The sequence below is a fragment of the Protobothrops mucrosquamatus genome, unplaced genomic scaffold (assembly GCF_001527695.2).
Source record: "Protobothrops mucrosquamatus isolate PMUCROS unplaced genomic scaffold, P.Mucros_1.0 scaffold1291, whole genome shotgun sequence".
Classification (NCBI taxonomy): Eukaryota; Metazoa; Chordata; class Lepidosauria; order Squamata; family Viperidae; genus Protobothrops; species Protobothrops mucrosquamatus.
Window position 1 is genome coordinate 1 of NW_015387494.1, and position 23,189 is coordinate 23,189.

Sequence of the window (23,189 nt, forward strand, 5' to 3'; positions counted from 1 at the left end):
CAAGCAGCAGTGAGAATTCTCTAGTTCTCTATTTTTTGTTAAGATGTCACATTGTTTACTCAAAATGGTCGTAGGAATGTTTATAAAATACTAACCACCATAACTGCAGAATCATTGCTGTTAGATTGTATAGTTAAAACTGAGAGTTCACCCAGTGAAAGAGTAAGTTTTGCAACATCGGTTACTTCAGAATTCACGTCCTTAAGTTTAGTTAAGAAGGAACAAGAAAGGGGTGCCAATCTCCACATTGAGCATCCTACGAAAGAATAAAAACTCAGTTAACAACTCTTAGAAAGATATTCTTGAATAGAAATTATAGGAGAATCAAATGATGGGACAATATTCATTTATCTGCCACACACTTGTTGGTAATGAACAAGTGTCTTGGGAGAATGCTAGACACAGTACAGCAGAAATCGGTATTGCACAGACTCACTCTAATGAACTGAACTTAAACGTAGAATAAACGCCTGACTGTTCTCTAAGCGAAAACTCATTGGCTGGCCTGCCCACTAGCACAGATGCAACATTACTACACACTTATTAGTCTGCACTCCTATGTGACCTACATTTATATTTCTAGTCTCTTCTTTGGCTATCTTTCCTTAATATCTGGTCTCTTATTCCTCAAAAGTACTAAGATTCTGATGTAAAATACTTTCATAAACACAAAATAGCCACTTCATCAAATGAGAACGTTTGACGATGTGGTTATTTTGCGTTTCTGGAAATATTAAGGAGAATTAGACAAAAAAGAGACTAGAAATACAAATGTAAGTCACTAAATGAACTGTTGTAAGTCGGGCACTACCTGTACTAAGTGTGAAGGTGTACTAAGTTGCATCTATGTAAGTGGGCAGCCAACGATTTTCTTAAAAATAAGTCTTATAAGATCAGTAATACAGCTACAGAGGAAGCATGGAATAAAAGAATTACACTGTTTACTTTGATTCCTATTATCTTCCCATATGAAACAAGTGGATCTTAGATTTCTTTATTTCTCCAATTCTCTCCAATTACAATCAGACCTGGCTTTATCAAATCTGTATTAAGTGGATCTTAGACATAGTACACTATATTTTCTGAGGGATCCTTGGTGTTCTCTCTAAGCTTGGCGGTTTTCTTGCAGATGTTTCATAACCAAACTAGGTAGCAGCATCAGTGCTCACATATAAGTGAATTGAATGTGAAGTACAGTACTGTAGTTTAGATAAGGCATTTCAATGTATAATAATTTTATGCCTTCTATAGCTGCTTATATAATTTGTAAAATACCATCATTTCACAAATCCCCATGATATACTATAGCAGATATTTAGTAGTCAATGAAGCCACTTTCGCCTAAATAGTCTGCTGAAATAAGGTTTTGCTGTACTTTCATTCCAGGTATTCAGTATTAAATGTGCCAATAAACTCCCTTTAAAGTGAATACGTTCAATAACTTAACATGCATTAAAGGATCTTGAAAAAAGATCAGCACTCACTGTCGTCCTTCTGCTGAACATGGATCACTTTTTGAAAACAGGAATTAGCTGCAGAATATGCTTCCAATGCCGCTGCTTTTTTTGCAATCTGTTTCTTTAACGATTCTGGCAAACCGCTCATTAAAAATTCCCGCCTTGCTTTGAACTCAGTGTGATCTTGCGAGTTTTCAGACTCATCTTCACTAAGGAAAATGACAACCAAAAATAACTAAGCTTCAGTACAGGGCAACTGGATGCTTTTTTGAGAAGAATCTGAAGAAGCTTACTAAGAATATTAAGTAAGATCTGTAAAAAAAAAGATTTTTTGAAAACAAAAATGACCTCCCCTGGCAACGCATAATTAAAAAGGAGTTTCAAATGTTCCCTGTTTGAAAGGCAAACATTGAGGTCAAGTAGACCATAGCTAGTCCTCAAGTTATAATTGCTCTCTTAGCGAACGTTCAAAGTTATAACGGTCTCCCCAAGGGGTATGACTGAAGTGATGGTCGGTCCCCCGCAGTCACGTGTTTGCATTTCAGGTACTTACGAATGCTCCTGCATTTACAGCTGTCTCCAGCATCTGCACTTGTCTGGAATGGTGTAGTAGTGTCTCCGGCTTGAGCAGGGGGTTCGACTAGAAGACTTCCAAGGCCCCTTCCAACTCTGTTATTCTATTACTTTCCTCCGTTATTCTGACCAGCCTGCTGCCTGACACCAGTTCTTCCTGAAATACTCTATCGGAACTGGTATTTGGAATCCTGTGGGCCTCTAGAGCTGGGAGACTTCAATCGCCATGCCTTGGGTGTAGAATATGGATAAGCTCAGGGTTTCATAAATTCCATGGGGTCGCCTCTGGTGTTCTAATTCAGAGGTCCTCAATCCCTAGTCCACAGCCCAGTGCCGGGCCATGGCCCCTTGGGAAACCAGGCTGGGCAAGTGGCAGGCGAGTGTGTGAAGTTCTCCCACCACCACCACCGATTCGTAGAGCCGGAAAAGTTATGGACCACTGTTCTAAATCTTAATACACTTTGGCAATTGCCTATTAAAAAAGATGTATCTTGAAATAGAGGGATCATCATTCAAAGATAGAGGACACTGCTCTTGGTCCGTTGTTACAGTCAGATCATTTTCTGGGCAATTTGCAGTTTGTCTTCTGCAAGAATGGGAGACCAATTCAGATAGAGGCCATGGGCTTACAGAACTTTTAGGGCTTTCAGAGGTGAATGGGGGGTGGGGGGTGGGCACTTCACTATGCACCTTATTCAATTCTTTAATATACAGACTACAAAGATATTGAATAAGATTGCCTGAATGACATCTCAGTAATAGTTGCTCCCAAGGGGCATCTTGGTTTATTAAGGACCTCTGGATGACGAAAGAATTAAAGATATACCAATAGAAGAGAATATATGTAATTTGGGGTTGAACCATGGAGTTCTTTGTACTCTCTGAACTTGGTTGCTGGCTTGCAGATATTTCATTACCCAACTAGGCAACACCATCAGTGTATACAGACATACATATATACATAACAACACATCCTTTTTCCAAGTTAAACATGATATACAAACATGCCTCTATCAAATGTCTTTCTGAGCACTAACTGAAGCTACACATTTTTGAATCAAGAGGCATCTGGCTAGACAAACAAATACTAGTGCAATTTTCAATTTAGTTATAAGTAGTTATATTATTATTCCACGTAGCTATAATGGACTGACCTGGATTTGACCATAATAATTGCTTCATCCATAGATTTTTTATGTTTTTTCCTAATTGCCAAAGACATTTTCTCCTTCCCTTTGAAGAAAACATATTGTTAAATTAGTATTAAATTATGGATAGGCAATACTTTAATCTTAATCTAGTAATGAAACAATGTAATAAGAGAAATAAAAATCTCTTTAATTTTTATGAATCTTTCCAGGCACAATTACACAATCTTACACAGTGACCAGGGCTCCTCTAATTTTTCTCTTTCTAAATATGGCCCAGGTTTTGTAAGATTTTGGTGATCTCAGCTGTAATGCCCTGCGGTCTTGCGCAGTAACCTTACACATTCTGATGCAAGACTGGTGAAATTTCCTGAGTCTTGGAGTTCTTGTGAATTCTACAATTTAAAAAAATAATAATTCTGTAGCTCTACAGGTGCCATCTAAGGCTGCTGCAGAAATCCTGGCTCCTGAGACCACATTTATATTTATAATGCGTTGCCTATGGCATTATTTGGATACATCAGGTAGCCTTTGCTTAATAACCATCCTTTTGTTCAGGGACTGTTCAAAGTTATGATGGCACTGGAGAAATGATCATTACGACAGGCCCTTGAAGCACCCTCAGTCATGTGATCAAAATTTGAGTGCTTGGCAACTGACCTGCTTTTAGGACAGTGGAATGTCCTCCAGCTGCACCCAACCTGTTTTTGCCGTATCTCTGCCCTTTTGGCTATCCTGCTCTCTGCCACCCCCATCTGACCTTCACTGTCTTCTGAGAAGGCATACCAGGCCAAGGCAGCTACTCGTTCTTTGTGATGCCTCATGAAACCACCACAAGGCCTCACAACACCTTATCAGTAGCAGGAGAAAGAAGATGGCAAATGTCAATTGGTGATGAGGGGTCGGCAGGGGCAGCTGAGTGCAAGGCAGCCAAAAGGCCCGCAGAGATGGGGATGAGGTAAGTGGGTGGCAGAGCCTCATTCACCGAAGAGAGCTCACCAGGCCTGACTGGAGAGAAGGCAGTAGGACGGAACTGGCAATTCGTTTAGGACAGGAGAAGAGTGAGGTCCTCACCTAAGGACAGCAACTGGGACTACTGGAACTGCTCTTGTTCAATGGTACAGTGCAGTTTAGCCTAACGCCTGCTTCACTTAGCGGGGTAAATTCTGGATCCAATTATAGTAATTAAGCAAGGACTACCTATATATTTCAACTGTTTAGTTTAAGCATACAATGTTATGTCTCCTTAATGTATTAAGTACATAGACTTTAGGTCAGGGGTCTCCAATTCCCAGGCCATGGCCCATTTGGCAGCCAAACGTATGCGCAGCTCCATTTGCATGAGTGGTGGGCACTCACGCTTGTGCGGGAAGCTCCATTTGTGAGAGCGGTGAGCATGCCACTTGCCCCAACAGTCCACAAACCCAGAAAGGTTGGAGACCCCTGCTTTAGGTAATCAGAGATGGCTACATTGTTTCTACAGTTCTAGGAAACAAATAGTTATAGGCAGATATTCTTACAGTGTATCTCTCACTCTTAATTATCTTTATTTTATAGTGCAGAATTTAAGATATTCTTGTTCATTACTGCCTTTATATATTTCCCTTTCCAATTTTTGACAACCTAACTTCTCGTGTGAGAAATATTAGTGATAAAGAAGTCATTTATTAAGTATTAGCTTCCAGTGGATCAGGCTAACTTGACGAAACACTGCATATCAAAAGCTCTTCTCTGCCCTTCGTGGTTGTTCCTATCCCACAAAGCAAATTTATGGCTGTTATTTACCCAATTATAAAGAGACAGGATTTATGATCAAAGATCTCGGTTTGTTTCTATTGTAGCCATTTAACATACTGTAAATAAGGAGCATTGATTACCATTTGGCTTCTTAGTTGCCTTCACAAATTTGGTCTTTTTTCCCAATACATCGTTTACACTTTGGAGTTTTTTAGGATATTCTGTGTGGTCTGAAACAGTGGTAAGAGTCCGTGTGCCTGAATCCAGAACCTCCGAATTCTGCATAAAAACAAATAAATATTAAGAAATTAATATTGCTACTCAAAGACTAGAGGAATCTTTGATTGCCTGTTGGTGATGTGTGGGTGCATACTTCAACATCTTGCTCTCCCTTCCCCCCCCCCAATAATTTGTGGAAATTTCCTAACATTTAATGCATAGATTCTCTTGTAAATTAATATCCCTTTATATTTCATGCAATGTTAGTATGCCCCCATGGAGCTCAGGTCACATAATAGCTTCATTGGCAATAAATCTCTCCACAGTGCTTTACAGCCGTCTCTAAGCGGTTTACAGAGTCAGCATATTACCCCCCAACAATCTGGCTCATTTCACTGACTTCAGAAGGATGGAAGGCTAAGTAATCTTGAGCCCCGCCAGGATCAAACTCCTGGCAGTGACCAAAGTTAGCCTGCAATACTGCATTCTAACCACTGCGCCACCATGGCATATATAAATAAATGTGGCAAACCATTACAAGCATGGTTTATCATGAACATATTCCTTAATGTGGCTCAGTTTTATCATGTCCTCTTCAAGCAGTTCTAGGCGTAACTAATAGATGTTATCCCCATAACAAATCTACAGTAAACGAAAGGGGTGCTCTCTGGTTAAGAGGAATAAAGAAGTATCCTGCAGATGACACAGTATGTCCAAAACAAACAATGGACTGCTGGTTTCTAACTGCCACTTAAGGAAAGAAGCCACTAAGTAAGAGCATTCAAGAATAAGCTTAAATCTGAAACCTTTCTTACAAAACAAATAGCTTAATATGTGCTCTTCCTTCATCTCCTTATTTCCAATGTTATATTCAATTTTGAGTGCAAAAAGCTAAATAATCATCATGCTGGTAACATTAATGTCCTAAACCAGTGGTGGCGAACCTATGGCACGGGTGCCAGAGGTGGCACTCAGAGCCCTCTCTGTGGGCACGCGCGCCATCGCCCCAGTCCTAGGCCTTTAGCTGGGTTCTATAAAACCTTTTCGCTTTAGGCCTCCGCTGCCATGTGCAAAAAAAAAAAAAAGGTTCAATCAGTCAATTTCAACTTCTTGCGGGAAAAAAAAGGTCTTGCAAAGTTGGAATTGATTGACTGAACTTTTTAGTCCCACCCAGTCTGCCGTTACCACCGCAGCCATGCCCACCCAATGGGCCATGCCCACCCAACTGGCCACACCCAGCCAATGGGCCACACCCACCCAGCACTTGACGATACATAAGTGGGTTTTGGGTTGCAGTTTGGGCACTCAGTCTCTAAAAGGTTCGCCATCACTGTCCTAAACTGTAATTTATATTAATAGAATATCCAGTTTTTCTTTCTTCTTCTCTATGTTCAATACTCTAAGATACTTAAATAGAATATTACGAATATAAGAATCCTGTATTGAAATAATATATTGTATCAAGATTTACACTAACACAATAAATAAAAAATATGGCATGCTTTCATGTTATTGTGCTGTCCAAATATACCTATTATAACTTAGAAAACACTTGGGTTGGTTGTAAACTTTCTACTGCATGTTTTGCTATAATTAAACTTTTAAATGAATGTAAAACAAAATATGTAAAACAAAGCAAGTTTATTATTTGAAACTCAACAGGAAAGAATTATTTAAGTTGTTTAATTTCAACAGCAAAATTACATGAATCAGTGATCTCAATAGACTTACTTCTATTTTTTCTAAATGTTTCTTTTCAGCAAGAGCCCGTTGTCTAGAAGAACGTCTTAAAGATATATGGGACCCTTCTTCCACAGTTCTTGATATTCGATTATGCTGTACAGCCTTTGCTTTCTCAACCAATTTCTTTGCTTTGAAAATATTTCTAGAAGTCGAATTCATCTACCACAAACATGAAAAATAATTAATACCCGTGAGCAGAAATACATGCACCCTTTCCAAAGCATAAGTGTTTTTTCTTCCTATAAGAAACCTCTGAATATAATGAACTGTATTAATGCTACATATTAAGTCGATCTCTAATATGGTGTAAAACAGGAAAATAATTAGTTATAACAAATATGTACTGTACACTGCACATATATACACAAATTTCCAAGCATTCTACTGAAGGTGCCAGTATGAGCCAGTATACTCATTTGCAAAATCTCTAAGTGCAGCAAGATCAGTAAATGCCTCAAATTTGCTTTCATTACTCTGCCCATTCATTCTCTAAATATATTATTTGACCGCAAGATAATGCAGCTAATTCAAAATTTAAATTACATGATCATAAGAATGGCAACTCTAGCTTCAGTGTAAATATTTTCCATGCATTGAGAAAATAGGCCTGTGTTTATATTTTTCATGGGCTTAAGAGGCTTAATTTCCATACATCATTCAAAGATCATTTTCACACTTTAAATCCAGCTATCTAACCTTAATTTTTACAATGATGCCTCGAGGGTTACTTTCATTCAGATTTATCATACCTTTACATTCTGCTGCGTAAATCTGTCTGAAGTATTAATTCGGGTGAACTTCATTCTGTATAAACAAGAAAAAAAAAACACCCCACCCCATAATATTACACTTTTTAAAAAATACAACTTGGGTATGTTACAAAACCCTGATAAGTTTCTATTTCCAGACAAAATTCTGTAACATTCATTACTTTCACTCTTAAAATATGTCAAAATAACATTACCTTATTGGGCTGTTTGAATCAAAGGGCTCGGTTATCACTTCAGCTGTATACAAGTCATTTTTAAAGGATCGGTTTGTTTTAGGAGTAGAGGTCTGCAGAGGGGGAGCATCTGGTGGATTTTCAGTAACAGCCTGTGAAACCATGGCTTTTTCCGGTGTACTCTGGCTTCTTTTTTGCCGACAATGTCTTCTCAATCCCTTACTTTTTTGAGAAAATTCTCTTTCTTTCTTAGTTGGTGTTGTCCTATTAATTGGACCAGGAGCATTATTGTTCTGGTTATCATTACTATTGAAATCCTTCTCTTCTGCTTCCACTATGCCCTTCCGCTTTCTGGATTTATTTTTTACTCTGGTTCTACCACATTTTTCAGTAATGTCATGGGCAGTGCTACTACCATAAGCTATCAATGCATTATTTGGAGTGTTTTGGTTAGAGTGATCCTCACATTCTTCTCCTTCTAGTTTGTGGCTTGATGATTTTTCAACTTCTTTCTGCTTACTAGGTCCCCTTTTAGCTCCATTTTTTACTATCTCTGCTCCTGGCTGTCTAAAAGCTTTCATAAACTGGTATCGTTCTTCTGCAGTGCATTTCAATTTCACAGTCTCTGAAGCTGTACTTTCTAATACTGCCAGTTCTAATTCTTCTTCTGCAATCACCACATTTGACTTTCTTTTTTGAGTCACCTGTTCAATATACTCCATTTCTGAAGAAGCTGGACTCTTTTTAATTTTGGCTTTGCTTTTTGAGTTTACAAAAATAGAAGCAATTTTCTGGGACCGGAGAGATTTTGGAGGGACAGAATGAATTTGGGCAAGGACGGTCACTTTCTTAAGAGGCAAATGTTGAGTGCCTTGACAAACGTCTGTTTTATCAGAGGCAACAAAATCCTCAGATGTCTGTTTCCTTGGAATCTGTTCAAAGTCTTCTCCTTGGCTTTTTAAGAAGTCTTCAAATGATATGGTGACAGTATTGTCATTTAACTGTGGTGTCATCCGTGCATTAGTCTCAGGATCTGGAGTAAGTAGTAAACTTCTATTTTCTGATTCAGTGATGGATGCAATTTGTTTATTAGTTTCTTTACCTGAATCTTTTGCCTGTGTATCAGTGGTGGGATTTTCAAACAAATCCATTTCATTTTTAGGGTTCCTTCTTTTTAATTTTTTTGCATTACATTTTACTATATTTCCTTCTATTTTAGCTTTTCTTTTCTCATTCTTGTAACTAACTGCATTGAGAGAGCCTTCACTGCAAACATTTAATGTCTCTTCCCCATTTGTGAGGCTATTTAACGCAACATCATTGTGACTCATGAAACTAGCCTTACAGTTCTCTTCTAGTGTATTGGTTGTCTCTTTATCATTATCCTTATTCAATTCTACCAAAGGCTCAGGCTCAAGTGTTTTATCAGTTTTTAATTTATTATTTAAGTTATTCCGTTTTCCTCTCCACTTAAGTTTTGATGGAGGTCTTGAAGAATTTTCCAATGAGGCTGAGTTTGCTTTGCTTTCCTGCTCTAGTAGAGGTGAAGCAATATTCTCATTTATAGTTTTTTTAAAATAATCCATTATGTTATTAGACTTTGGTAGTGACAATACACTCTCAACATTTTTCCCCAATGGAGAAAAATAGCTGGTAATTGCTTTAATAGAAAGGTCGTCTTCCTTCCGTTTTGTACATGACTGTAAAGAAAGAGCATAGGAACAATAAAATGCAAATATCTTATCAAGGTGATATTCACTTTGGAATTATTTTTTAAAGATTCTCAGCATACCACTCACAAATACATGGCATTATTTTTAAATGTTGTGCAATGCTTTGGATTCACTACCAAAAAGATGTTTTAAAACATTTGGGGACTGCAAACATAACATCTTTCTGCAACTTAAAGCACACATGATTTATTTCAGACATGTCTTCTTGTTAACAAGCAACAAATTCAGGCTTTAATTTAGAGATCCTGACCTAGACCAACTTCCAGCTGAACTATTAATGCCAGTGTACAAAAATGAAGAAAAAGCTGATCAGACACATATAGTATAGGTACGGTAATCCTTGACTCATAACATTTGTTTAGCAATCAAAGTTACAGCAGCACCGAAAAAAGTGACTCACAACTGGTCCTCACACTTACTATTGTCACAGTATCCCCACAGTCTTGTGATCAAAATTTGGCCCAAAGGTGCTTTTTCAAGAGGCAACTGGACTTTGTTTTTCTTTGAAGACTTTTCGTTTCTCATCCAAGAAGCTTCTTCAGCTCTGACTGGATGGTGGGGAATGGAAGGATTTATATTCCTTGCAGACTGCAGGGAATATAAATCCTTCCATTCCCCACCATCCAGTCAGAGCTGAAGAAGCTTCTTGGATGAGAAGCGAAACATCTTCAAAGAAAAACAAGAAAGTCCAGTTCTCTCCTGAAAAAGCATCTTTGGGACAACCATACCTGGATGACCGAGAACCTCCACAGACATCTGATACCAATTGTTGTTGCAATAAATGTACTTATTTATCTTTTGTATTCCAGCAGATTGCTTTCCTAATTTTCTTTCCACCAGTCAAGCAGAACTAAGTAGCATGCACATCTGAAGAAAGGTATGGATGTGAGAGCGATCTGGCTGCAACATCTATCACCACATCCATGGCCAGAGTTGACTTAAAATAAAACCAATCAAATTGGCCAAAGATAAGAAAATGCCCATAAATAGGAAATACAAGGCTGTACTAGAAACATTATTAGGCATTGGATAAGTCTTAACACAATTTCTATAAAAACCTTTTTTTGAAGAAAACTTGACAACTGTAGTTAGTTTACTTAACTTCCTAGGGCATTTCTTGTCTGACACTAAATTCCTAAAAAAGGGACCGCCTTACTACGATCTTTGGATTCCACAGAGCCACCGATGGCCCTTCTTGAGCCCTCCTGGTTGGGAATTACAGTTCATTAGAAAGCTAGCAAAAACAGTAGTTTGACACCTCTTCTCTTCCCGACTTTGAAGCCCAAGCATCAACCGCCAAGGATCCTTGGTTTTGGGAGGGATCGCAAAACAAAGTGAGCCATATGAAATCAATATGCTAATGCAGGCAAAAGAGAATTTTATTTCCACCTTAAAATCCAGATTAATATACCAATATTGCATGCATATATTAAAGGGGAGGTCGAAGGTGTCAAAAGATTAGAGCCGGTTACTGGCGCCTATACAAAGAGATCTCTGCATCCCACCGCTTTCCCCTCCCGCTCGGGCGAGCAAAAACACAGGGACGCCGAAGAGAAATGCCTCCTCTCCCCTTGCTCTCGCGTCTCTCTCCTTAGCGCTTACCTGAGCAGCCCCGTCAGTCGGTGAAGCTGTCGCGGCCGCGAACACGGCCATCTTCCCTGCAAGAAAGCCGCCCTCGCCCCAGTCGTCTCCTATCCGCCATTCAGCGGGAAGAAGAACCCCATCGGAAATTCCCGCGCGAGAATACAATCGGGCAAACCAGAAAAGACCGCGCGAGAGGCGGGGAAATGGGAGGGATTTGGAGCGCAGTGACACTGGGGAGGGAGGGGCATGCGCTCCTAGGAAGCACGTGACAGGAGAGCCGGGTAGAGACCCGCTCGTTGCCGTGTTCTATGTCACGTGAGCCTCTAAGCCAATTAGAGGAAGGCTCCTAGTGTGTGTGTGTGGGTAAGGCTGGGGGAAGGTTTTGCTTTGTTTTCAAGGCACAAAGTGGTTAAAATCTCTTTTGAGTTGTGGAAAGGAGAGGTTGTGGGTGTAGGGGGAGGAAGGAAGAGGAAAGTGAATGAGGATGGATGCAAGGCGGGGACTGCCGAGCGTCCTCGAAAATATATTGAGTAGGATTACCTTTTTTGCTTGTGTACGTAAATGCATCATATCTGTACTATTTGTTGTTTAATTTAAAAAAAAATCAATAAAAATATTATTAAAAAAAAAATCTCTTTGGAGTTGAACTCGGCTCCTGGTGGCCGTGTAAGTATGGAATAGTGCAGCTCGGATTGTGACCTCACAGCATACAGTTTATCATTTTGGAATCGTCTTGGCTAGCTGAAAAAGCTATGCGTAGACTTGTGTTTACACTAATTGCTTTACAGTAATTATTGAAAGTTAGTGATTTATATTGTCGCTAGCATCATTCTCTATGGTAATATAACGGTATTGGCTCTGTAATGGGTGGGTGGTGCAAGTCCCTAGTGAGAAAGAGCAACTATCAAGTATTCCTTTAAAATTTAGTTTAAATAACTAAAAATAAAGTTTAAATAACTGACTCATGAAATAGCTTCTCCGAATGACGACCCTATTGTTTTAACACGTATCTGCCCATCTACCATGATTTGGCGTTTTTTAAAAGTCCTTTTTGATGCAATTCACTACATCGCTCCGGTTAAAATCAGTAAAGAAAACAGCTATGGATTATAGTCTTCATTCATTCTTCAGAATCGGGTAATTGGAATCCCGTGATAATTCCCAAAATGAAAATATTAAATACGAATTCGCAGCACGAGTGGAGAACCTCGGAGACTCCGCCCCTCTTCCTGTTCTGCCACGATTGAAATGCCCGGATGTTCTTCGCTTCCGGTTGTGAAGCTACTGCCAATAGTGGGCTCGGCCGAGCGGAGGCCTGCCACTCTCGCTGCCGACTGGCAGTGGGTTGTCGTCGGGGGAAATGGAGCTGGAGACGGAGGCGTTGTTGCAGGAAGCGCACGAGAGCATCGAGGCGGCGCGTACCTACTGCCGTGAGCTGCAGCAACGCCTAAAAGGACTGCACCTGGCTCGCCAGCAGGTAACGATGCGGGCGTGATTCCGCCGGCGCCCGTCTGGAGCGATGGGGGGTGTGGAGAGCGGATGTGCGGGGAACCTGAGGAATGTACGCTCTTCTGCAATGCATTGGTCTCCTCTAAGCTGGGAATAGCGGGCTCCCTGTTCAGTTTGCAAGCGCTGCGGCATTTAACTCGACCCGAGGGCAGCTTTAGACTCCCTCTGCAGAAAGATTGCCAGAATGGCACGGCGTTCACCCTTTAGCCGAGGTATAAAGCGTAGATTGCCTTGCCCCTTCCGTTCTGCTTCTTTACGAGCCAGTTTGCAGGGGGAACTTTGCTCGAGAGCTTATCTAAGTATTGCTTCTTTTCTCCGTGTATAGTAGTGGCTGCTTGACACAGAAAGGGAAATTCAGTATAATTTTAGAAAGCGAACTGCCGTCTGTTACAATTTGAAGCAAGTTTGGGTCCAGAGGAGTGGGCTGGGAATGCAGAAGCGTTATCTCATAAATAGATGAAGTAGTGCCTATTATGCTGGCAAGAAGTAATAGCTCCAATTTCCGTTGCCTCTTTTCTAAAATGGTAATATACTCTCGTTTTTATTTGTGGGCCGAAATGGGAACTTGCAAATGCTACGAGCCTTTTAGGTACGTTTGTGCAAAGGAGCATTGCAGAATGAATAATATGGAGGGATAATAATAAATGAAGCAGAAAATTCCAAGCAACACCAATCTCCATTGAAGTTGGCAGTAATGGAGCCCCTTGTTCTCTCTATAATTTATATTTGCTTTTATATTTTGAAATAAGTTACTTACACAGGTAAGTCCTCAACTGACAGCCATTCATTTAGTGATTGTTCAAAGTTACAACAGCACTGAAAAAAGTGACTTATCGTTTTCACACTTACCACTGTTACAGCATGGTCATGTGATCAAAATTTGGACTCTTGACAACTGGCTCATATTTATGAGGGTTATAGTGTCCTGTGTTCATATGATCACTTTTTGCAATCTTCTGACAAGCAAAGTCAATGAAGAAGCCATGTTCATTTAACAACCATGTTACTTAATTACTACATTCATTCACTTAACAACTATGGCAAGAAAGGTCGTAAAATGGGGCAATAATCACTTAACAAGTGGCTTGTTTAGGAAAGGAAATTTTGGGTTCAATTGTATGTGATTTCCAGGTGCAATTGATGCAGTTTATGAAGAGAAAAATGCAAATTGGTTAAAAATTCCATAGTTTGTATTAAGATGATTTCTCTATTAGGATTAACTCATACGGTATTACAAAATACTGTGTGCATACTTTCACTTTATGTATAGGTACACAAATATCAGACAATGCAGTAAACATTTTTTAAGTTTTCAAAACTTCTCACATCAATCAAGAGTTTCTCAGTCTCTCCTTTACAAGAAATTTGCATTCCCTTCATATATTTGTTTTACAATTTGATTTTCATTCATTTTGTCTGATCTTAAGGTGCTTTTTCATGTGGTATTCAATCCACATTCATTCAGCACCCTATCATTAATTCAATCTTACTCTTCTTGTTTTAGGGCAGACTTATTAAGCAACCCATACCCACGGCTTCCAATTTCCCCTGCCATAAAACAGAAGCATATAAAAGGCACTTTTGCTTTTGCTTTTTTAACATTTATTCTTTAGAACAGACCACATACATACCACTGCCTTTCTACCAACATTTCCATGTTTCCATACACAAATCATCTACCAGGAGTGATTTTGACTTTACATGTTTTTTATATTTTTGAGCATATTTTTGAATTATATAATTACTGTGTTTTCCTGAAAATAAGCCCTATCTCAAAAATAACTAGCTTGATTTTTACGCATGCGCCTAATATAAGCCCTATTCCCAAAATAAGCCCTAGTTAAGAACCTATGCCAGTGGTGGCAAACCTATGGCACGGGTACCAGAGGTGGCACTCAGAGCCCTCTCTGTGGGCACGCGCGCCGTCGCCCCAGTCCTAGGCCTTCAGCTGTGTTTTATAAAACCTTTTCACTTTAGGCCTCCACCGACGTATGCAAAAAAAAAAAAAAAAAAAAAAAGGTTCAATCAGTCAATTTCAACTTCTCGTGGGAAAAAAAAGATCTTGCAAAGTTGGAATTGATTGATTGAACTTTTTAGTCCCATCCAGTCTGCCGTTACCACTGCAGCCACACCCACCCAATTGGCCACACCCAGCCAATGGGCCACACCCACCTGGCACCCGACGATGCATAAGTGGGTTTTGGGTTGCAGTTTGGGCACTCGGACTCTAAAAGGTTCGCCATCACTGGCCTATGCAGCTGGCCGGCCGCCCACCCATTCCGTCTGGTTGTTCACGCTGCCACCTCCATGAGGTGAGGTGAGGCAGGTGGGAGAAAGTGTAGCTGCCCCATGCACCCTGCACCCGTTTACCTCGGGGCCCACGTAGCCAGACCTCTCACGCCCCAACACGGCCTCGTGGCGACGGCACCAACAGCCCCATCAAGCAGGAGTCCATGTGGCCACCGCCGGCCCACTTCTTTTGCGGCCACCACTTGCACGCGTTTCCCCCATCTTCTGTTTTGCTGGCAGAGGCCTTCAGGAAAGGCCTCTGCAGCTGAGAATGGAGCCCTGTGTTGATGCGCGCATCACCCTTGGCCTCCATTTTGCCAGCAGAGCACTTTTCTTGCAGGCCTCTGCCGGCAAAACGGAGGTCGGGCGATGCGTGCATCAACCCTGTTCTTGGCTGCAGAGGCCTTTCCTGAAGGCTTCTACCGACAAAACGGAGGCCGGGGGCGATGCGAGCAGCTGCAGAAGTGGGCCGGCAGCCACACAGGCTCCTACTAGACAGGGCTGTCAGTGCTGCTGTCGCGAGGTGAGACAGTGGGAAAAATAAGACATCCCCTGAAAATAAGCCCCAATGCCTTTTTGGGAGGCAAAAAAAATATAAGGCCGGGTCTTATTTTTGGGGAAACACGGTACATCTATAACTTCATTCTATTTTCACAATCAAACACAAACATTTTCAGTCTTCAGTATTAATGCCGAGATTCATACATTACAGATCAGACTCTATGACTCATGAATTTAACATTTGCTGTAGTTCTCAGTCAATAACATGGTATAATCAGGGCTTTTTTTCTCATAGAACGCCCAGAATGGAGTTCCGGCACCTTTTTTGGATGGAACCTTGTAGGGTAGGCAAGGCGGGTTGTATAACGTGTGTGAGTTCCGGCACCTTTTTTTTTTTTTAGAAAAAAGCACTGGGTATAGTCATGTTCAGAGCTACATACATATTCATACTTCTAGCCAAGATAGCTTTAATCACAAGCATTCCTTACATGTTATTTAAGACATTCATTAAACAGTCAAGAGGTATCATATATTTTTGTGTTACTCTATGTTTGGCTTTGAACCATGAAAATCTGTATCACCCTAAAGTCTGTTTACTCCATTCTTTGGTCAAATATTAAATATCCATGTAAGATGCCAGTCTCCATATTTTGATAATACAAACTAAAAGATATTAAAATTTATATATACAACTGGGAGGAAAACATCTTGCCCAGACACCCATACTTAAACCTACAGTTCTTACAAAGACAACTAGATGGGTTATTTTATATAGCATGATGGATGGATGCCTGTTTGGGGAGGGAAGCTAAAAAGTGGCTGGTACCTCAAGATAAATGAATATTTCCTTCTCTTCCTCTGCTTTGCGTCGTGGAGTTGGAAGATCCTCAAAATTAGTCCAATTGTCTGCTGCCTAAAGTATCTCCAATGTGACTGATGCTTCTGAATATCCTTATCATGGCTATTCAGCTTCATCTTAATTATCTCCAATGAAACAGAGCTTATTAGCTGTTCGGGTAATCTGTTCTGCCTATGGCTCTTATTGTTAGTTTCCTACCCCTAAAGTTTAACTGAATAGAATAGAATATCAGAGTTGGAAGGGACCTTGGAGGTCTTCTAGTCCAACCCCCTGCTCAAGCAGAAGCCTGCATTGATGGAGCACCCACAATTTCTGAAGACAAGCCGTTCCACTGATTGATTGTTTTCACTGTCAGGAAATTTTTCCTTAGTTCTAGGTTGGACCTCTCTTTGATTAGTTTCCATCTGTTGTTTCTTGTCTTGCCTTCGAGTGCTTTGGAAAATAGGTTACTCCCCCCCTTCTCTTTGTGGCAACTGAAATCTGCTTTCCTATAATTTTTATCCAGAGGTTTTTGTTTGACTCAGCTCTGTCGTCTGTGATGTCCTTCAGATATTTATAAATTGCTACAATATTCCCCCATTATCGTCTCATTTTATGAAATAAATATATTTAGCTATTTCCATTGTTTCCCTTAAAGCTTTTCCAGACTCTCAGCATCCTGGTGGTTTTACTTTGAATGTATTCCAGCTCTCATGGTCCATAAATGTTGTGCCCAGTGTTCTAAATGCAGCCTAATTAATATGGAATACAGTGGAATTATTATTTCTTTAACCAGTGCCTTTAGGACTACATAATACTTTTTAAAAAAAATAACTGCAATTCACTGCTGACTCATATTCAATTTGTATTCCACTAAAAGCCAAATTGCATATCAATTGTCTGGGAATCAAACATATATATGATTTTTAAATTGTCATTTATGGCTAAGATGTGTATGAACTCTGCCAATTCAAATCCTGTCCACTCGACGGCTCTGATGGGGGAGGCTGCTGCTGCTTCTCCAACCGGCCAACGATGCAGGGAAGTAGGAGGTGGAGGGGCAGCCGGTGCGCAAGATCCGCTGCCTCATTGGGCTGCTGAGGCGGGACTGGCTGCGGCCAGCGAGCAGCCGAGGCAGCTCCAGACCCTCGGCTGCCCTTCCACCTCCTCCTGCATAGTTGGCCGGTCGGAGCAGCAGCAGCAGCCTCCCCCATCAGAGCCGTCGGGCGGACGGGGCCCAGGCCAGGCAAGGGCTTCCTTCCAGCTGTCCCGGGGCCGTCTCCTCCTGTAACCGATGGGGCTCTGTGGTCAGTTTGCCATGATGCAGGACAGTTGGCAGGCTGTGGCTGCTGACGGACATTGTTGGTCCCCATGTGCAGGGGCCGATGGTGTCAGGCAGCAGCTGCCCCAACCCCTGCCTCACCTTGCCTTGCCCCACGGCAGTTGGAACCCCTGCCTCGCCTTGCCTCACCCCGCAGGACAAGCCTCCTGCCCACCGCCCCACCCGCCAGAGACCCCCTGAATCTCCCCCTGCCCGGCCCCCACAGGTGTCCCTCCCGAGTAACATTGAAGTGGCCATGCCCATCCCGGCCACACCTACCTAGTCTGTCGTGACCACTGGAGCCATGCCCATCCAGTGGGCCACGCCCACCCGGCACCCAGTGATAAATAAGTGGATTTTGGGTTGCAGTTTGGGCACTCAGTCTCTAAAAGGTTCACCATCACTGTGATAGAGTGATTTGGAGCTAAGAGATAATGTATACAAGTAGTCCTCACTTAGTGATCCCAATTGGGACCAGGAACTCCATCTTTAAGCATTGTAATCACTAAGTAGAAAGTCATGTGACCATCATGGATTTACAAAATCATTTCCCATTTGGTCATTAAATGAGTCACAATGTTCGTTAAAACATATGGCTACAACTTAGGAACTTACTTCAGTATTCTGCATTGTTGCAAACTGGTTGGGAAACATGCAAACTGCAGTCGTGAACTGTGGGATGCTACAATGGTCATCAATGCATGCTGGTTGAGAAGTGGCAAGTTGAGAAGTGGCAATCATCATCATGGGACACTGCGACAGTCATAAATGTGAGGATTGGTTGCAAAGCATTCTTTACACCATTGTGACTTTGAACGGTCACTAAACAAGGCAGTTGGTAAGTGAGGACTTCCTGTAGTCCAATCTATTCATAAAGTGGTTACTGTGAGAATAAAATTTGAGGATGTCCTTCTTTATGATGGCTGCCTTAAACTTTTAGAGGCTAGATGGGACATGTATGCCATAAATATTATTAATTTGTTAGATCTGGATCCTGCCATTTCTGCAGGAACTCAGATAGTTGGTACGGGCATCTTCCTTATCCTATTAGTGGGTAGCCTACTACAGCCAATAAGGTTGGCCTAAGAGAGAAGATTGGAGCTTGAATATGAGTCCCAGTTCAGATTGTAACCCTAACAATAAGTAAATGTGTGAACCAGATGGTTTTTTTCCTCCTCTCCTTCTGTCGGCCTGGCTTTTCTGTGTGCAAAGCAGAGGTTAACAAGTGGAATATTTCTAGTTGGCTGCACCATTTCCAACTGCAATCATTTTATGGTTAGTTGTGCCCCACTTCTCCACTACGCTCATTTTGTGATTGTACCCATAGTACTTTTTCAAAATGCAAAATGCACTGATTGAACTCAGCATTTTGAGAGGAGCTCTCATGTTCTGTGTAGTAGTGTTGTGGCATAAAGTTCAGCACAGATTGCGTTTGATAGCCTTTGTGATCTGCACGGAGAGTAAAATCGAAAATCTGTGTTCAGCGATATATGAAGATGTTCTGATCTAGGAAAGGGCAGTGATACAATCTGTTTTTCATATAAATTCATTATTGCTACGTGCTTCTGTGCTGATTTTTCTAAGGGGAAGGAAATACAGTATCAACTTCTATGTAAAAAAAAATGCTTTGCCTTAATTTTGCCTGAATTTTTAGAAAAGAGATTGGGCCATGCTTGCTGAGAGTTGTAGCCCCAATACATATTGAGGACACCAGACTGAGGAAAGCTGATTTAATAAATGAATTTCAATAAGTCTCATCCCTGGCTAATGAGCCCATTCTGTTTTGTGCTATAGAACATTATAGAAGGACAGATACTTGTATTTGTACTGTCGGCCAGACAATGCCGGATGGCGACCCCCAGGGGGAGAGCCTTCTCTGTGGCAGCTCCTGCCCTCTGGAATGACCTACCCCCCGACCTATGTACAGTTGCGGACCTGCGCCTTTTTCGCCGAGCCCTGAAGGCCCATCTATTCCGTGCGGCCGGCCTGGCGTAGTTTGATTATGTTTTAGTGGGGGTTTTGTATGGGGTACTTTTAGAGCAGGCCTGTTATTTAATTTGATTTTACAACAGAAACTTGTGTATATTTATCGTGGTTTTTATTATCGCCTGTTCACCGCCCTGAGTCCCGTAAGGGAGATAGGGCGGTATATAAATTCAATAAATAATAAATAATAATAATAATAATTTCAAGATCAGTATCAGAATGCATACTGTGCCTGCAGATAGCCTTAGCAGCCTTTCTGGCATCCCCCATCTGCTTGCAGTCACTGTAAAAGTTTCTTATGGACATTTCAGATAGTCCTCGACTTACAACAGTTCATTTAGTACCATTCAAAGTTACACGGGCACTGAAAAAAGTGGCTTATGACTGTTTTTCACTTACCATTGTAGCATCCCCATGGTCACATGATCAAAATTCAGACACTTGGCAACTGGTTCATGACTGTTGCAATGTCCCAAGGTCATGTGATCACCTTTGGCAACCTTCTGACAAGCAAAGTCAATGGGGAAGGCAGATTCACTTAACAACCAGGTTACTAACTGAATAACTACGGTGATTCACTTAACAACTGTGGCAAGAAAGGTTGTAAAATGGAGCAAAATTCACTTAACAACTGGGCTCAGTTGTGGTCATAAGTCGAGGACTACCTGTATATCCATGTCTACATTTCAATAATAAGGCTCTGTTTGTATTTCGAAGTATGGTGTGAGCATATCCTTTCAATCTCAGCAAATCTGTCTACAGAATAAAAAATTACAGTGTCATATTTTCTATCAGACTGGTTTATACTCGATGGAAAACCACTGAGGAATTTCAAGGCTACAGATAGCCCAGAAAGTTAAATCAGATCAGAGAAAACATTGAAAACAATTAATTTCTTTACCGCTGCCAGAAAATTAGATGGATGCGTTTATGAAATCGCCAGGAGTCAGTCTTGACTCATAGAACTTTTATCTTCTATAATTTTACCAACTGATTGACCAAGGTTGGGGTTAAGGCTAGATGAAATTCTGGATCTTCAGTTTAAAAACTGCACATATATTTGGTCTTAACGTAACTGCAAAAACACAAAAAGCCCACTGGTACTTCACATTTAGCCTCCATTATTAATTAAGAAATGTTTTAATCAATTGTGTGATATGTCAGGACACTTTTTTAAAATGTTGTAAGCAGAAGGTGAAAAATCTTGAGTGAACTTGAGGATGTTAGAATGTTTATAAATGTGATCTGTCCCAATTCTGGCTACTTACAAAGAGTTTTTTTTCCATGATGCGAATTGGCATCCTGTTCTTAATCATTATCTTGTCATCTGTGAAGAGTAAAGGTAAAGGTTTCCCTTGTCCAGTTATGTCCGACTCTAGGGGGCAATGCTCATCTTTGTTTCCTAGCCAAGGGAGGCGACATTGTCCAAAAATGCTTCCGGGATCCTGTGGCCAGCATGTCTATATCCTCCAGGCACACGGAATGCTGTTAGCTTCCCGCTGAAGTGGTACCTATTCATCTACTCACATTTGCATGCTTTCAAATTGCTAGGTTGGCAAGAGCTGTGGCAAGTAACGGCAGCTCGCCCTGTTACGCGGCGCTCAGGTCTCAAACTGCCAACCTTCTGGTTGACAAGACCAGTGTCTTCACCTATAGACCACCATGCCCCCTATGAAGAATGTGTACATGTGTTTTTGGATGTTAATGTTGTAATTCAATAAGGTCCTGATTAATTGCTACCATAACTTTGGTTGCCCTTCCCCCATTAACTTTAGCCCTATCTCTGCATTATAGTCCAGTTCATTACAGCTAATTCCTACATCCTCAGACTTGCAACGATAACAACTGGCTCCTGCTATAATGTCTTCTGCTGATGGGGCAGGAATTAATAGCAATTAGAGAGAAAAGAGACCTAACTGTACTTTTCTCTCTCATTCCTACAGAATGCTGCTGTCGTGCATGGCCATGCTACTGTAGCTTTTGCTATGTGATACTCTATTTATCCACCACAGTGTGAAGAATTACGTTCACGTAATCCAGCCCTAAGTCACCAGTGAGTCCCCTCCAAGGCTCTAATGTCCACCCTTCCCAGCACCCATTTCATAGTCTCATGTTCAAGACTTAAAAGAGCTTTTTTAAAAAAGAGAACATAGTTATTTGATCTTTCCTGCCAACGCTGTGTGTTCTTTTCAATGTACAGAGGCATATACTTCCTTCTTTTAGTCATGGAGACTTGAAATAACAAAACCTAACTGCACAGGGACTACAAAGGCCTACAAATGTGACATAAAGAGGAAGTCAGTTTTGCATAACCTGACCAATGTAACGCATCCTGTGTTGTTTGTTAGAACTTAAAGAGATCAAGAAGCTACTTTTGGTTAGCTTTGCTTAGCTTGTCATTATGATAAGCCTTTTCTTCCTTGTAACTGTTCATGACTATTTCCTTCCTAATCAGAATTTTAAAAATTGGATTAAATGGTGCCGACACATCCTGCCTTTGCACACATCCGGTTCTGTACACACTTTGACTTTGTTTTAGGTTTTTTCAATTAAAAAACAAATATATGAAAACTTTGCAGGTTGCAGGACACTTTATTACATTCCAGTATGTTTTTTTTTCTTTTATCCGGAGCCCTACATAGATCCTCTAGCTGGGGTGTCCAATCTTGGTAACTTTAAGACCTGTGGACTTCAACTCCCAGAATTCCCCAGCCAGCCATGCTCAGTCCTGCTCTAGGCATTCTTTGAGGTGTGGATGAATGATGAGTGATTTAGTGATAGCAACACAACATGCTGCTGAAGTTCCAAATGGTTAGAAAAGAAGCTTAATCTGTATTCTTTCTGCATTATGGCCTTTTCTCACCTAAGGTCCATAGATAAATAGCTGGAAAAAAAGGAATTAAAACTGACTCATTTTCAGATATACATGTTATTCTTACACACACTTCTAGGTTTGGTTTATGGTCACTCACTTGGACACTCACAAGGTCAATAGCCACACTTGAATCACTTTGAACCTAACACTGAGGCACAACCGGTTTTTTGGAATACAAGAAGATCTAGTGAATTTAAAATAACAGAAAAACTTTACTGGTTGCAATGTACATTTGCTCTCTCTGACATGCACACATACACTCATCCACACTTACCTGTGTCCTTGTCAACTAGGTATTAGCCAGAAGGATGGAAGCCACCAAGCTGTGATCCAAAGATGACTCAAAGAGCAGACTAGCTTCAGGATGCCTTTTATCCCCCAAAGTCCTCACTTTGTTGATTCTCAAGATTGGCAGCTACACTTGCCTTGATTTTCAAGTCTGTTAGCTGTTGATTGGATTTGGGGAGGCGGTTTCCCATCGTGCTCAGGCCCAACTTCTTTTGTCTGGTTCAGGTGACATTTTTCCTTTGTTTCCTTAATGGATTGGTTCCTTCTTAACTATCGCCTCTTACCTACCTCCTAATTTTTGGCATACACTCTGCTTATATGTCTGCTTCATCTTTAGGTATGGCAGCTTCAGCCTAGTCTCACAATGTGAACTTTGTTTCCTTACTTTTAGATTGTTTTGGCATCAGATACTACACCACAGAAAAGAGTGAAGGCCGATACTTGG

General features: G+C 41.0%; 2 protein-coding genes across 2 annotated transcripts in view; one reads left to right on the forward strand and one right to left on the reverse strand.

Moving 5' to 3' along the window:
* Positions 1 to 95: 95 nt before the first annotated feature.
* On the reverse strand, positions 96 to 11,234 carry LOC107292195 (ATPase family AAA domain-containing protein 5; the record flags this gene model as incomplete). The annotated part of the gene is made up of 8 exons (XM_015821263.1): positions 11,156 to 11,234; positions 7,842 to 9,520; positions 7,627 to 7,681; positions 6,866 to 7,036; positions 5,056 to 5,194; positions 3,185 to 3,263; positions 1,485 to 1,666; positions 96 to 256 (listed from the first exon to the last, which is right to left on the reverse strand). Coding segments are annotated over exons 1-8 (2,517 nt in total), but the record flags the coding sequence as incomplete, so codon positions are not given.
* A 1,245-nt stretch (positions 11,235 to 12,479) lies between these two features.
* CRLF3 (cytokine receptor like factor 3) overlaps positions 12,480 to 23,189 on the forward strand; it is a 31,899-nt gene continuing 21,189 nt past the window's right edge. The window contains exon 1 of the mRNA XM_015821264.1: positions 12,480 to 12,614. Coding sequence (XP_015676750.1) covers positions 12,498 to 12,614 — 117 coding nt within the window. The 5' untranslated portion in view covers positions 12,480 to 12,497. The remainder of the gene's footprint in view (positions 12,615 to 23,189) is intronic.